Below are 12,915 nucleotides of genomic sequence, written 5' to 3'. Positions count from 1 at the left end.
TCTGCAGAAAAAGACGCACAACTTTGTTTATATTATGTCCGGCTTGAGGCCCATGGGATTGCTGAACCTAGGTACATATCTTAAGTCCTCTGTTCTACATTCTCCATAGTCCAATGTCTGTCTACACACTAGCATGTGAGTCTAAGGCAGGGGTCCACCAACCTTTTTTACCCATGAGCCACATTCAAATGTAAAAAGAGTTGGGGAGCAACACAAGCATGAAAATGATTCAAAGGCTGTGATTGGCTATTTGGTAGCCTCTATATGAACTGGTAGCCTACAGGTGGATCTGTTTGGCAGTACACCTGGTTTTTGTAGAACCAAAATCTGCCTCCAAGCCAAGAATTCAAAAATAAGCACATGCTTTGAGGCCACTGGGAGCAACATCCATAGGGTTGGTGACCAACATGTTGCTCTTGAGCTACTAGTTGCAGAACACTGGTCTAAGGGAAGACCAGAACAACTCTGTGAGAGACATAGGCAGCAATCATTATTTACTGGCACCCATCACCTTGGGTGTACATATATCAAGGAGGTAGCCACAGCTGCTTTAGAACTACAGCTCCTAACATTCCCTGACAGCCACAGCTCATCCCTGACATTGGGGACCCAGGGTAAAGATCAACACTTCATAGAAAAGAAAACAGCACACCTATCAGTCCTCCTAGTAACCAATGTGATACATGAGAGCAAAATGACAGCAAAGTCTGCTCCAGGCTGGTAGAGAAAACAGAGATGCCACCAAATTGAACATAGACTAAATGGCATCTCCAGCCAAATGGTAGCACTGAGCATTACCCTCCCAGTGTCCATAACACTCTGTTCTCCAGAGTCCAGCCACAATGAGTCCTATGCTGCATAGTAACAAAATACAATGTAAATAAACTGTCTCTGGGAAACAAGTGTTTCAAGAAACAACGGCCTTAAATACTGGCGCAGGACACCTTTATTTGATACACCCCACAATTAGTAATGAGAAAATCTGTCCCACATTAATTGACTGAAATATTAGCAAAACCAAGGGAAAATTCAGAAAACGTTGAAAATTTGGGAAATGCATTGAAGGCAATGGGCATTTTTTTTGCAGCGTTTTTTTTGCAGTGACTTTTTTGCACCACATATTTGTGTTTAAGGGCACTTTTTCATGGCAACTTTTTTGCACAAAATGCATTGCAGTCAGTGGGCCCTGGGTTTTGCAAAAGATAAAAATTGCTAATGACTAAAAATTGCCAATGTCTGGTGAAAAATTCCACTTGAAACTACCCACAATAGCCAGAAAGCCAACTGTATCATATTCAGGTAGGGTTTTCTTCTAGGAGAAGCATAGGTCTTCCTTTCTTTATGGCTCAATGTAAAACCAACTATTTTTCACAGATATGGAAGGGAATGGGGATATGCACAGAATACACAGGCCACACCTTCATTTTAGTGTGTTGCAACAGTAAAGTTCAACGCTATTATTTGGAGTCTCCTAATTTGTATTTCAGTATTCCCAAGCAGACCTCCATTTTCTAAAGCATGTTTAGAATGTAGCCCCTCTATAATTTGTGACACTACAAAGCACTCTCAAATATAGGAGACATTTACATTTTAGCTTTAGTTTCAACGTTTGAAAGTGGGTCACGGGCAATGCATGTACCCCCCTCCCTCCAAAATGTCACAAGGTATTAAAATGCATCTCTGTTTACCTGTAAAAGGAGTAGTCTGCTAATTGCACGTCATTGTGTCTCTCACATGCAGGTGTACTTGTATTGCCTGTAACTAAGGCACCGACAAGGTAAAGTTGTTTTTCCCAAATAGCAACTAATGCCATAGAGCATGTTGTTTATAAATAAGCATCAGGCAGGCTTAATTTCTAACACCTACTGCCTCTATTAGTAATGTTAATGTCAAATACATCACAGAGGGAAAACCTATTTTAAGTTAATATGTGTATACTATAACCCTCTCCGTTTCCCTCTCCATCATCTATAAAACAAACGTTACACCTAGGCAAGTCTGGAAATTAACCCTGAATGAAAACGGGGAAAACGCAAGAGGGCATTCACCTTCTTGCAATTATAATAATATCCTGAACGTCATCTTCACTATCAGTCCAAATATTAATGTATATCTCATTACCCTGTATTCCAATATATTGAGCCAATAAAAGTAAATGAAACAGAAGGCAGGTATGTTTTTCCTGTCATGCTTTATTATAAGATCATGATCACCTCCAAGATCACGGCCTCCTATGTAAAACACGCATGCTTTATTACTAATAATAAGCAGCAGATATGCAGTCAGGAACATAAATACATTTAGCAGGCGTAGAAATCAGGAAACAGAGGCTCTACTAGAGAACTATCAGACCCTGCAGTTGCTGGAGAGCCCAGGAGTATACAGGGACCACCAGTGGAAACCACTAGTGATGCACAGTTTCCATATACCCATGTGAAACACTTTTGAGAGAGTGGGTCCTTAAAAAGTTTCAGAGATTGCCAGGGGGCACAACTAAATGTATGATGCCACTTAAACAGTTTGAGTAACACTTACAAGAGTGACTTAATTTTGAACCCCCAGTAGTGAATGTTTTGAGGCCCATGCAACTCCCCCACCCTGAAACAGACACACACCCGGGGGTTCAGCAACCTAATATTTCAATATATAGTACTAATACAGCGACCTGATGGGCAGAGTCCTCATTACTCTCTGTGTGTTCATTTGTGATAGACTGTTATGTAAAGTACTGCAGAATATGTGGGCCATTTATAAATGAATGTAATATTACTATTGGTTAACCTTTAAATAAATAAAGATAATAACTTGACCAATCAACAGAAAGGTTCTTGGAAATACTTTAGAGGGAAGATCTGAAAGTGTGAATTTAACACTAGATTCATGAGAGAATTTGCCTAGTAACTAGTTAGGTCACTCTCAGGAATTCTTACAAAATAGGATTTCATTTACTACTTTCCTTGGTTCTTAAGGGAACTCTGTTTCCACAAATACATTCATTGCAGGAACTCCATTCACACTTGCTTGAACACTGTAAGCATTTGCCATACATAAGTTAACTTATAATGGAGAAGGCAATAAAATATTCCAGACATAACTTGCAGCCCTCCATTCATAGAATTCCTTCCTTGAGAACTGCAGACTCTTCTAATACAATGTTCATGACACATGCTCTTCATTTGCCGCCTAACCTTTCTACCTGTCTGGTTTGCATACTCTGGGCAGACTGATAAGCAGACAGAGGTATTCATTACATCTACTAGAAGGGCTTGACTCATCATTTTGCCCTGAAAGTATATTCCAATTGGACCTCCCCCCTTGGGCATTGCTGCGAAATACAATATAACACCTTAGGTTCAAGAGGAAAAAACAGTTTCCAAGAGTGGGTTACTCTGTGTTTGCTATAGGAAAGAATCGTATTTAACTTGTCTACTGAATCTCTTGTTTCTGACAGGTGAAATGACTGGGAATTCCAGCCCTGTTTATACAGTACCAATGTTCAGTTTCAGGTCTTTTGAATGTGTTAAACTACAACTCCCATCGTCCAGCAGAAGTCTCTGGTTGTCCTGTCGTTACAGAGAGTATTACCTATTCTGTCTCATTTTTTTATTACTGTTATCAAAATTATATTCTTTTTTGCCTTCTGCAAATGGGCATTCTGGATCTTCTGATCTGGAATTTCCAACAGCTAATAAGTATCCTGTCCGCTAATGCACATGATGACTTTGGCTATGAATATGGTCATGTGACTGCTGTTAAGAGCTGATTACATTTCCCCATCATTTCTGCGGAAGAGGAAATCATACTTTGTTTGACCAGGCTGCTAAAAGCCAAATGAATTAGCTGCTGCCAAAACAGCATAAAAACCAGCCTGCCTTTCCCAGAAGTAAGGGAGCGAGACAGATAAAACACTCAGAGAACTTCTTATTTTTGCTGTTTGGAAAGTAGCATAGGAAGGCAAAAAGTATTCTATTCCAGCAAGAAGGGAATTTCTTTGCTGATAATAAATACAGAGACTGAAATAGGGGTTACTTGACCCAACAGTAAAAACCTTAGTTATGCCCAGGCATGGACTGGAAATATATGGATTCTGGCAAATGCCAGAGGGATTGCTATAAGATACCACAGCCAATATATATTGAGCTGGAGGGGGGCTATTGGGGTCTCTGGGTACTTAAAATACCAGGGCCTATTTTGAATCCCAGTCTGGACCTGGTTATGCCCAATCATGTCTAACAAGTAACATTTATTCAGCAAGTGAGAATCCATAACACTTGAGTGTATACCATCTGTTTGTGACTCTATACTCAAGACCCCAAGCCCACTTGCCCAGTCCAAGATCAGGAATTGAAATGGGGCACCACTGGATTTGTTGCCTTGTGTGGCAGAGAGGAAACAAATGCACCTGTTAGTGCAACATAAACATTTACCTATCTAGGCCTGTTGTCTTTGACTGGTCTGTTTTGAACTGCCATATGTAACAATATGGACATGGCTTCTAGGGTGGGCTGCCTGATGAGTATGTGTGTTTGTAGCAAATCTTAGCCAAAGTGGGGCCTAAAAATGTTTTACTGTGGCATGGGATGAGGGGGGGAGCATTTATTCACTGCAGTTGCTGCACATAAAATATTTACAATAAAAATTGTCAAAAGCAAACATTGCATCTGTATCCATGTAACATACAATAGTCCAAAAGACTGCGGCGGTATCGCTGTGGTGCTCTATCCAGAAACCTTGCTGCTCAACTGGGTTCCAATATGTTTGAGATCACAATAAAAGCACTTTAATTCATGCACGTTTGCAAATGTGAGTACCATCCTATTTTTCTAACGTATGCATCTGTATCCATGCCTGCCTTGCTTCACCCTGCCACAAAGATCACACACACATGGGGGAAATAATGTGGAAGGCACAGGGATAATGTAATGCTGTAACCAATTAGCTGAACATATAGCAGACTACATGTGATTTTAATAAATATATCACTTTAAATTTTAGATGCTGCACATTTTATGAGGTTATACGCTATAGGCTGATTTCCCTGGGTCTGCTCAGAAGGACAATTCAGCCCCATGAATTTACTGCTATTGAAGTGCTAAACATTCAACTGTTGCTTTGATTGCAGTTGAAATTCTTCCCATCGAAATGTGTCACCAGTGACGTTACTTAGGTGACTGCAGTCAGTGAGGCCCATTCAGCTCCATGGTGCAGGGCCGGTGAGTGTGCTGCTGTGACGTCTCTTATCTCCTACACACAGTACAGACAAGGCATTCAGCAGGCACTTCCCAGACTGGGTGTGATGGTGTCAAAAGGACAACCAGAGAAAGAAACCAACCAAGACATTGCTACAGATGGAGGGAAATGCAACAAATCAGTACAACTTTTTTTATAATGGACATCAGGCACAAAACACTATTTTTGGTGCAGAATTATGTTACTAATTACACTATTAATTAATGTCTGCCTTTACAAATAAGCTATATATAGCTTCAAAACATGTTTTCGCAGTTCTAAACATTTGAATTGCGTTACATTTTTAGGATGTGACATTACCATTTAAAGAAATAACTGCTTGCACTGATGGTACTAGTGTTATTGTATTGTACTTAATCACATCAGTATGTGCTGTTTTTACTAAATCTTTCCCACTGTGCCTTTACACATCATTTCAGTGCACAAGAGGCATTTGCACAGGGTCGATGGGATTTTTTTCCATTACACTAGAAAGCAGGCCTGGACTGGGAGTCAAAATAGGCCCTGCCATTCCAAGTACACAGAGGCCCTAACAGCCCCCTTCCAGCCCAAAACAGCCTCCTACCAGCCCACTATATGGTAACTTTCTATGGAACCATACAGCAGCCCCTCTGGCATTTGCCAGAACCTACAGATTGCCAGTCCGGGCCTGCTAGAAAGATTATTGATAACCACCCCCCATAAATTACCCATAAGGCCATCGTTTGTGTCTATTTGAGATATCGATCATAGCAAATGAAGTCACTAGTGTGGCGGAAGCATGTTCGCTCTCAAGCAGACAATCTTTATATGATGCATGGTTACTGCTTTGTGCTGCCTAACATATCAGTAGAAAAATGATTTACATTTTGTAAACAACAAAATCAACAACAATATTTTGAATTAGACCGAGTCTATCTAATCGAAATCCATGTGGTGCACCTCCGCCGTGTTTGCTGCTGAAATTATTCACTAAGTTTAAAGTTCACAGGGAACTTCTAGGTTGACATTAGAGGCCTCAGCGATGCGGACTAGCAATGTAATGTTTAAAAAACGATTCTTAAAGATCTTGTTTACCTCTAGCTTGGATAACATGCAGGATTCTAATGTAAATGCCTTCCCCTTTAAAATATGCATCTGTTCTGCAGGATAGAAATTCATGTAACGTTGCCTATCATTTTTTAAAATCAAGACTGAAGCATCCTTGGGTACTGCAGATGTTGCAGACAACAACAAATTGTAAGCACACAGAACTCTGGAAGCTGTAGTTCTGCAACAGCCAGCATTGCAATCTTACCTGTTCCTATTATGATTACGATTAGAAGCACCAACAAGTAGGATGTGAAGAATTTAATGGGATATTCATACTGTATGTACGTCTCTTTATCTGTCACCATATTTTATCTTTCACATACATAGGTGTGAGTGTTTGCACTAATCAGAGGTGTAACTACAGAGGAAGCAGACCCTGTGGCTGCAGGGGGGGAATAATTAATGAGCAATTTCAATATATATAATACACAAAAGCTATGAATATCTTGTAAATGATATCCTTATAAACTGTGAATTCTGATGTCATCAGTTATAAACGGTGAATTCTGATGTCATTTCTGTCACATGACTCACTGAAATTCATGTATTATAATAAATAAAGTACCCCCAGTTGCAAAATATGAGGATATTAGAAGTTGCCTCGGATTTCCATGACCTGTATAAAAACACTTGGCCTTCGGCTTTGTTTTTTTATATAGTCATGAAACTCCTCTGTAACTTATATCCTTATATTTTACAAAAGGGGGTACTTTATTCACTAAATAATACAATGAAGTAGTACTTGCTTACAAGCCAATAATAAGTGGTGATGCATGATGGTGATGAACAGGGAGAGCCTCACTCAACACCATTGTGTATTGCATCCAGGGGCATGACTACAGAGGAAGAAGGGGGCACAGGAGGTATTGGGGACCCCATGAGGCCTAAATTAATTAGCAAGTTCAACATATATTGGTAAAAAAGGACAACCTCTGTATATGTTGGGGGCCCTAAAATTAATTTGCTGTGGGGCCCATTAAAATCTAGAATAAATGCTCTCTCTTTACAGGGAATAGGAACAGGCCTCAGCTTCTACAAACCACAAGCCTGGAGGTCTCTTCATTTCAGCCTGCAAATTCCTATGCAAATAGTGTCATTTGTATAACGGCCATGCCATTCAATAAGAAAAAAGGTGCAAAAAGAATTTATATTTTTGCAAAGCCGTGTCCTCACCACAAGTCATTTGCAAGTCCCCAAGCAGCAATAAAGCAGGAGCCAAGGAATCGTACTCCATGCAAATGACAAATTCTGTGTTTCTCTGCTAGACTTACTTCGGTTAAACTGCTTAATCCCCCCCTTAATCCCTCTTTACTCATTTTCTGCCAGAGGGAGGAGCAGGGTAACTATAATTTTAAAGAAGGCTTTATCCTAGAAACACGTCAGCTGTAAATTACACTTTCTAGCATCCTTTGACAGTCTTTGACCATTTCACCATAGTCTAAAGCAGATTTAATAAAATATCTATGTAAGCCAGGGCAAGAAAAGTAACTAAAAGTTCTACACATTATACGTGTGAACTACAGAATGGTGGTGCTGCTTCTGTTTTGGCTTTTATTGCAGTTCTTCCATGTTGCCTTAATGGCCTAACGTCAGTCTGCATGAAAAGTAGCAGTTAGTGCTGAGTCAGCCTTTGGCCTGTTTTATAGGTGATGTACTGAAGCACAGTTCTGCACTATAACACTATGTCCCTATTTAATCACAGAAGAATGTGGATTGGCTGCTTACAATACTATTTCTCCTTGTTCATAATTCAGAACACATTGACCTTTCTGGAGAAGTAGAGCACTTGTGTACACACACTCAACGTCTTCATATTAGAATACCTGCAATTGTTCCAGGATTCTCTTCCGTCTAAGGTCTATATTTTTATGGCTGCTACCAGTTTCTGTTTCTGCCCTTGGCAGAGATAAGAAGGCTCGCTGTTCTCAGCAGGCACACCATGATATCGTGGACCATAGTCAATATAAAAAGCTAGTTCCTGGAACTACAACCTGAATCCTAGTAATAGGTAGTTGGCTAGGTTGGAGGCTATGTGTTCCAACATTACTGGTCATGGTAAATAAAAGCACACTGGCCTTGGAATCTGTTTGCTTGGGCTTTATATTTTCCCTCTCGGTAACTATGCCAGTTAAACCTTTTATCACCCCTTGAGCGATTTCCTGAAACCCATGACTTGCAAAGTATACGGGTCTCGGTAAACTCTCTGTACATATACTAGAGGAAGAGATTAGCTATGCACCCATGCAAATGTTTGTACTATACCATAACATTGTGCCGCTAGTTTTGCTTTCCTAAAAACCAGAAGTTGAAACAGCTTGCACTTTGGTAAATGACACATTGAATGAAGGGGAATTTTAAACCTGAGGGGTGAGATTTGGGGAATCCCTTGCTTAAAAACTGTGCCAGCTGCTCTTTTCTGTCTATGCAATAATAAAAACCCTATCTATGCAGCAGCCCCCTGTCACTCTAATGCACTCATTAGCCATTCAACCCTCGGAGCTTGCATGCTCTTGCGATAAGCAGCTGTTGCTGAAGGAGCCAGAGGTCAAATGGTCAGGGCTGAATAGCAAGCATTAGCGGTCTGCTGCAGACTATGGATTATACCAAGTAACACAGCCCCCTTCTATGCAAATCTTATTGTGCACTGCTAACAAAAAGAATGGCTACAGCACATTAGTAGCTTGCTGAATAAACTAAAGTACTGGGGCAAAACAGACTGGGTTTCTGCAGATGCCCAAACATTTATATAAAAGCAGCCCAAACTGTGACCCAACAGCCATTGCTAGACTAGAGCTTGAAGTGTTAGGTTTGTTGGTACCTTGGTATTGTAGTTTTAGTGCCACAAGCAATAGGCCTCAAAATTGACCACCCCACCAGATAAACATAAAAACCAAAACGAGTAAAGTTCAAAATTATTTATTGAATGACATAAAATAGCAGTTTAAATGTCAGGTGTTATCAAGAAAAGCACTTCAGTTTGCAACAGTGCCAAAATTCTGAAAATACAGAAAGTTTTTTTTTTCCTCTATGTATTCTGGGTAGTTGACTGTAAAGACCAATAACAAGCTGCAATGATCAGAATATTCAGTCTCAATTTGCAATCCAGAGATGCATAGTCCCAGACTCTTCCAATATGTGTATAAAGTTCATCTTTCATATCTCAGCAAACTCCAAAAGCAGATACAGAACAGGTTTTTCCTTTAGCTAGCTGCTTAATTTGCCTCATATCCATCTCAAAAGCTTCCTTTTTTCTTTTTGCAAAAAGTCCCATAAGTCCTGCACACATGCAAAACTCCTCCAACTTCATGGCATGACTGACCCCCCAGTGCTTTGGAAGGCTTCACACTGGCACCAATCTTTTCTTCTGCAGATCAGTCCATTAAAGTTTTCCTCCTTACTCTTCTGCTCCACAAGAGCCAACATCTTTGCCAGTCTTGGCGACTTAATCGGACCTCAACCAGCGTAATCCACCGATTTCGGAATGCTGCTGGTCCATCCAGGTGCACAACACCATGATAATAATGCAGAGATTTCACAACCTAACGTAGAGGAAAGATGTTCACTCGGGCAGGGTGATAGTGGGAACCCAGTCATAGACTTTGCGGCTTTCCTCGCAGAATATAGCAAGTTTCTCCAGAGCTGGATCTTTCCATGCATCCTCATTTGGATTCTGGGAAAAGAAGAGGAAGAAACTATGAGAACACTGTGCTTACGAGAAATTGCACAAGTCAGAGCTATGGGCACGGAGCCAAACAGCACAGATAAGCAGGAACACGACACTTACCGTAATAAGGATGCAGTGCAGGTCCTTGGGTTCTGCAGACTCATCAGTTAAGCCTAGTATTTGAGCGACTTTTTCTGTGTCGTTCAGCCTCACGATATCGATGTCATTTTCACAGCAGAAAGCTTGAATCAGAGTGAAGTGGATCTGAAGGGCTATATCACCTTCGTCGTATTCATCAGCAGCCAAAATGCAGAATGTAACACTGTCTGGATCTCTGTTGAGACAAATAAAAAGAGCACATTAGTTTTGCTGCAAGTCATCTACAAGTGGGACAGTGTGTGGGTTGTGTGTGTGTTACATGCATGAGTAAAGGGTGTGTGTGGGATCAGTGCAAAGGAGTGGGATACTTACACATTCATGACTTTGGCAGACTCATAGACTCCAACGGTCAGACATTCCTGTCTCTGGGCAGAGACCAGTAGCTCATGCAGGGATTTGCCAGCACTTTGCATTCTAAACAATACAAAGAAAGAAATGCATTTAGAACCAGATCACAAGTGAACATTTTGCCTTTATAGAAGAGTGCAAGACTAAATGCTAGGACACACATCCCCTCAGTCCATATAAGGAGCTTTAGCTAATGCCACCCACTCATGAGCAGCCATCTGCTAGTGACACACAGTGCAGCTCCTTCCCTATATGATCAATGCTATTTGCTATATACACCCAGTGAGGGACACACATATCTTGCAGCCCAGGCTATTCCTCCCTCACTTGACTGCGAGGCTGAACTACAAACCCCCACAATCACGGACAGACAAGCAAATCCGGAAAACTTTAACCCTTTCTGCACAATAAAATACTCGCCCCATACAATAGAAGAAGCCGGAACTGAAATTACCTGTCAGTGCTTTCAACAACGGTTTCTTGTCCGTGAACTTCTTCCAGAGTCATGATTTTCCGGGTAAGCCACAAAAATGTGAGTGCGAGAGACTTCTCAAATATCCACCAAAAGGTCCGGAAGAAGGAGAGTAGTATTATATCCACAGTAGCTAAAGACTAGTTAGAATCCCAAGCGAAGTGTGAGAAATCAGAGGAACGGAGCCGGTATTTATACACTGAAGAGGCGTAGGCGGGGTCTGTCTCACTCCTGTTCTCTGATTGGTCGGGCGGGGGAGGCATTGTGATGCTAATAGAGCAACAGAACGCTGTGGCTCGTGCCAGAAGGCCACGTGGGGGAGGAGAAGCAAGTAAGGGGGGCATATTAGAATGGCCGGGCGGTGGGCGCACTGGGGGTTTTTTACAATGACTCAAAGTCTGCCTTCTGCCCTTTGTCATGCTGTTGCCGGGCAGAATGGCCTCTTATGATTTGCTCTTTGCACGAAAAGCGAGAACATCAAAAAAAGATCCCTAAAGTTTAGATCATGTGTGCAGTGGGTGTCACAAATGTACCAACAGCAAACACATTGATTTTGTTTTCTCCTGTGCTGGGGAACACGGTGTTTTTATTACTGTCATCAACATAGTGCGCAGGGTCGCAGACTTCATCTGGCTGCAGTCATACAACTCAACCAGGGCAGTGCTGCTGCTGGCAGATGTGGGGGTTAACGTTGGGGTGTATAGTAGTAGCGAGTAGAGAAGAACATTGGGGCGCATAGTAGTAGCCAGTAGATAAGAACATTGGGGTGTATAGTAGTAGTAAGTAGATAACCCCCCCATCCAGGTGAGCTGTGGCACGTGCACCAGGCATGATCAGATACGCGGCCATACGCAATCATTAGCACTAAATGGCACATCTGATAACCTCGCTTTAAGCAGACATCTGGCCTGCTGCTGCTGCTGCTATTCGTGCAATAAAGGAGATTTTAATGAGTAGAGTGGAGGATGAGGTCCTGTATAGAGATAATGGGGGCTGTGTGCGGCAGATTGCGAATGGCACACGCTGCTCGTTAGCATTTGTATAGAGGGGCTGACAATGGGGAGAGGGGCTGGCGTGTGGCAGTTTGGAGATCAGACAATCGCTCTCTTCTTCTTCTGACCAGGGACACTGTCCACCTGCCGCTGGGGTGGGGTCTTGTTGAGGAAAGTGGGACACAAATGCATCTGACAATCTGTTCCACATGGAATCCCCCCTCCAGCACGCTTACACACTCTCATTGCTTTTTGGGGGGTTGCAATGCTCACTTTAGCCCTTTCTGACTGTGCCTGCTGCTGCACACAGCTGTTTCATTACCATTTCCCATCAGCTTCACTATTACTGAATTCTATAGGGGTCTCTCTTGTTTGCATTCTATTAACCCCACTGTTACTGGCAGACTCCATATTTCCCTCTGGGCAAATGGATCATGCAGGGAAGTGTGCATCTTTATTGTACAATTAGTCATAACGCCAGGGACAAGTCATTCTCCCCCAGAGAATATTAGGAGGATGCATTGCGACATCGTCACTGAGCAGCTCAGTCAGACGCATGGAGAATAAGAGCAGACTAGACAGAGTGGAATGCACCCGGCTGTAGATCCAGACAGAGGAGCAGTCAGCAAAGGGAGCCAACTCTTGCACACTGGCACCCACTGCTACTTATTTCTTATTATATAAATCTGGGCCACCCTGTCTCGTTCTTAACTGCAGCTCTCAGCCAAAGGCTCTCTGTCTGTCTGTCACTCGGTCTGAGGAAAGTAGGGGCTGTGCAATCAACATCAGTTTACTGAAATGAAACCCTAGGGGGTGTGTATAACATATATCTAGATCAGGGGTCTCCAACCTTTTTTAAATACAAAAAAAAAAAACTTGTTTTTTTTTTTGTTTTGTTTTTTTACCTGTGAGCCACATTCAAATGTAAAAAGAGTTGGGTAGCAACACAAGCATGAAAA

The 12,915-nt window shown here is 41.8% G+C and overlaps 1 protein-coding gene across 1 annotated transcript; it reads right to left on the bottom strand.

Moving 5' to 3' along the window:
* Window positions 1-9,223: 9,223 nt before the first annotated feature.
* gadd45g.L (growth arrest and DNA damage inducible gamma L homeolog) lies at window positions 9,224-11,129 on the bottom strand. Its single transcript, NM_001090459.2, has 4 exons — window positions 10,947-11,129; window positions 10,457-10,558; window positions 10,106-10,319; window positions 9,224-9,991 (listed from the first exon to the last, which is right to left on the bottom strand). The coding sequence occupies exons 1-4, from the start codon at window positions 10,997-10,999 to the stop codon at window positions 9,881-9,883; spliced, it is 480 nt and encodes a 159-aa protein (NP_001083928.1). The 5' UTR covers window positions 11,000-11,129; the 3' UTR covers window positions 9,224-9,880.
* Window positions 11,130-12,915: the final 1,786 nt, after the last annotated feature.

The sequence above is a fragment of the Xenopus laevis genome, chromosome 1L (genome assembly GCF_017654675.1).
Source record: "Xenopus laevis strain J_2021 chromosome 1L, Xenopus_laevis_v10.1, whole genome shotgun sequence".
Taxonomy (NCBI): Eukaryota; Metazoa; Chordata; class Amphibia; order Anura; family Pipidae; genus Xenopus; species Xenopus laevis.
Note: the sequence above shows the minus strand (reverse complement) of the source record. Positions and strands in the feature narration are given on the sequence as shown.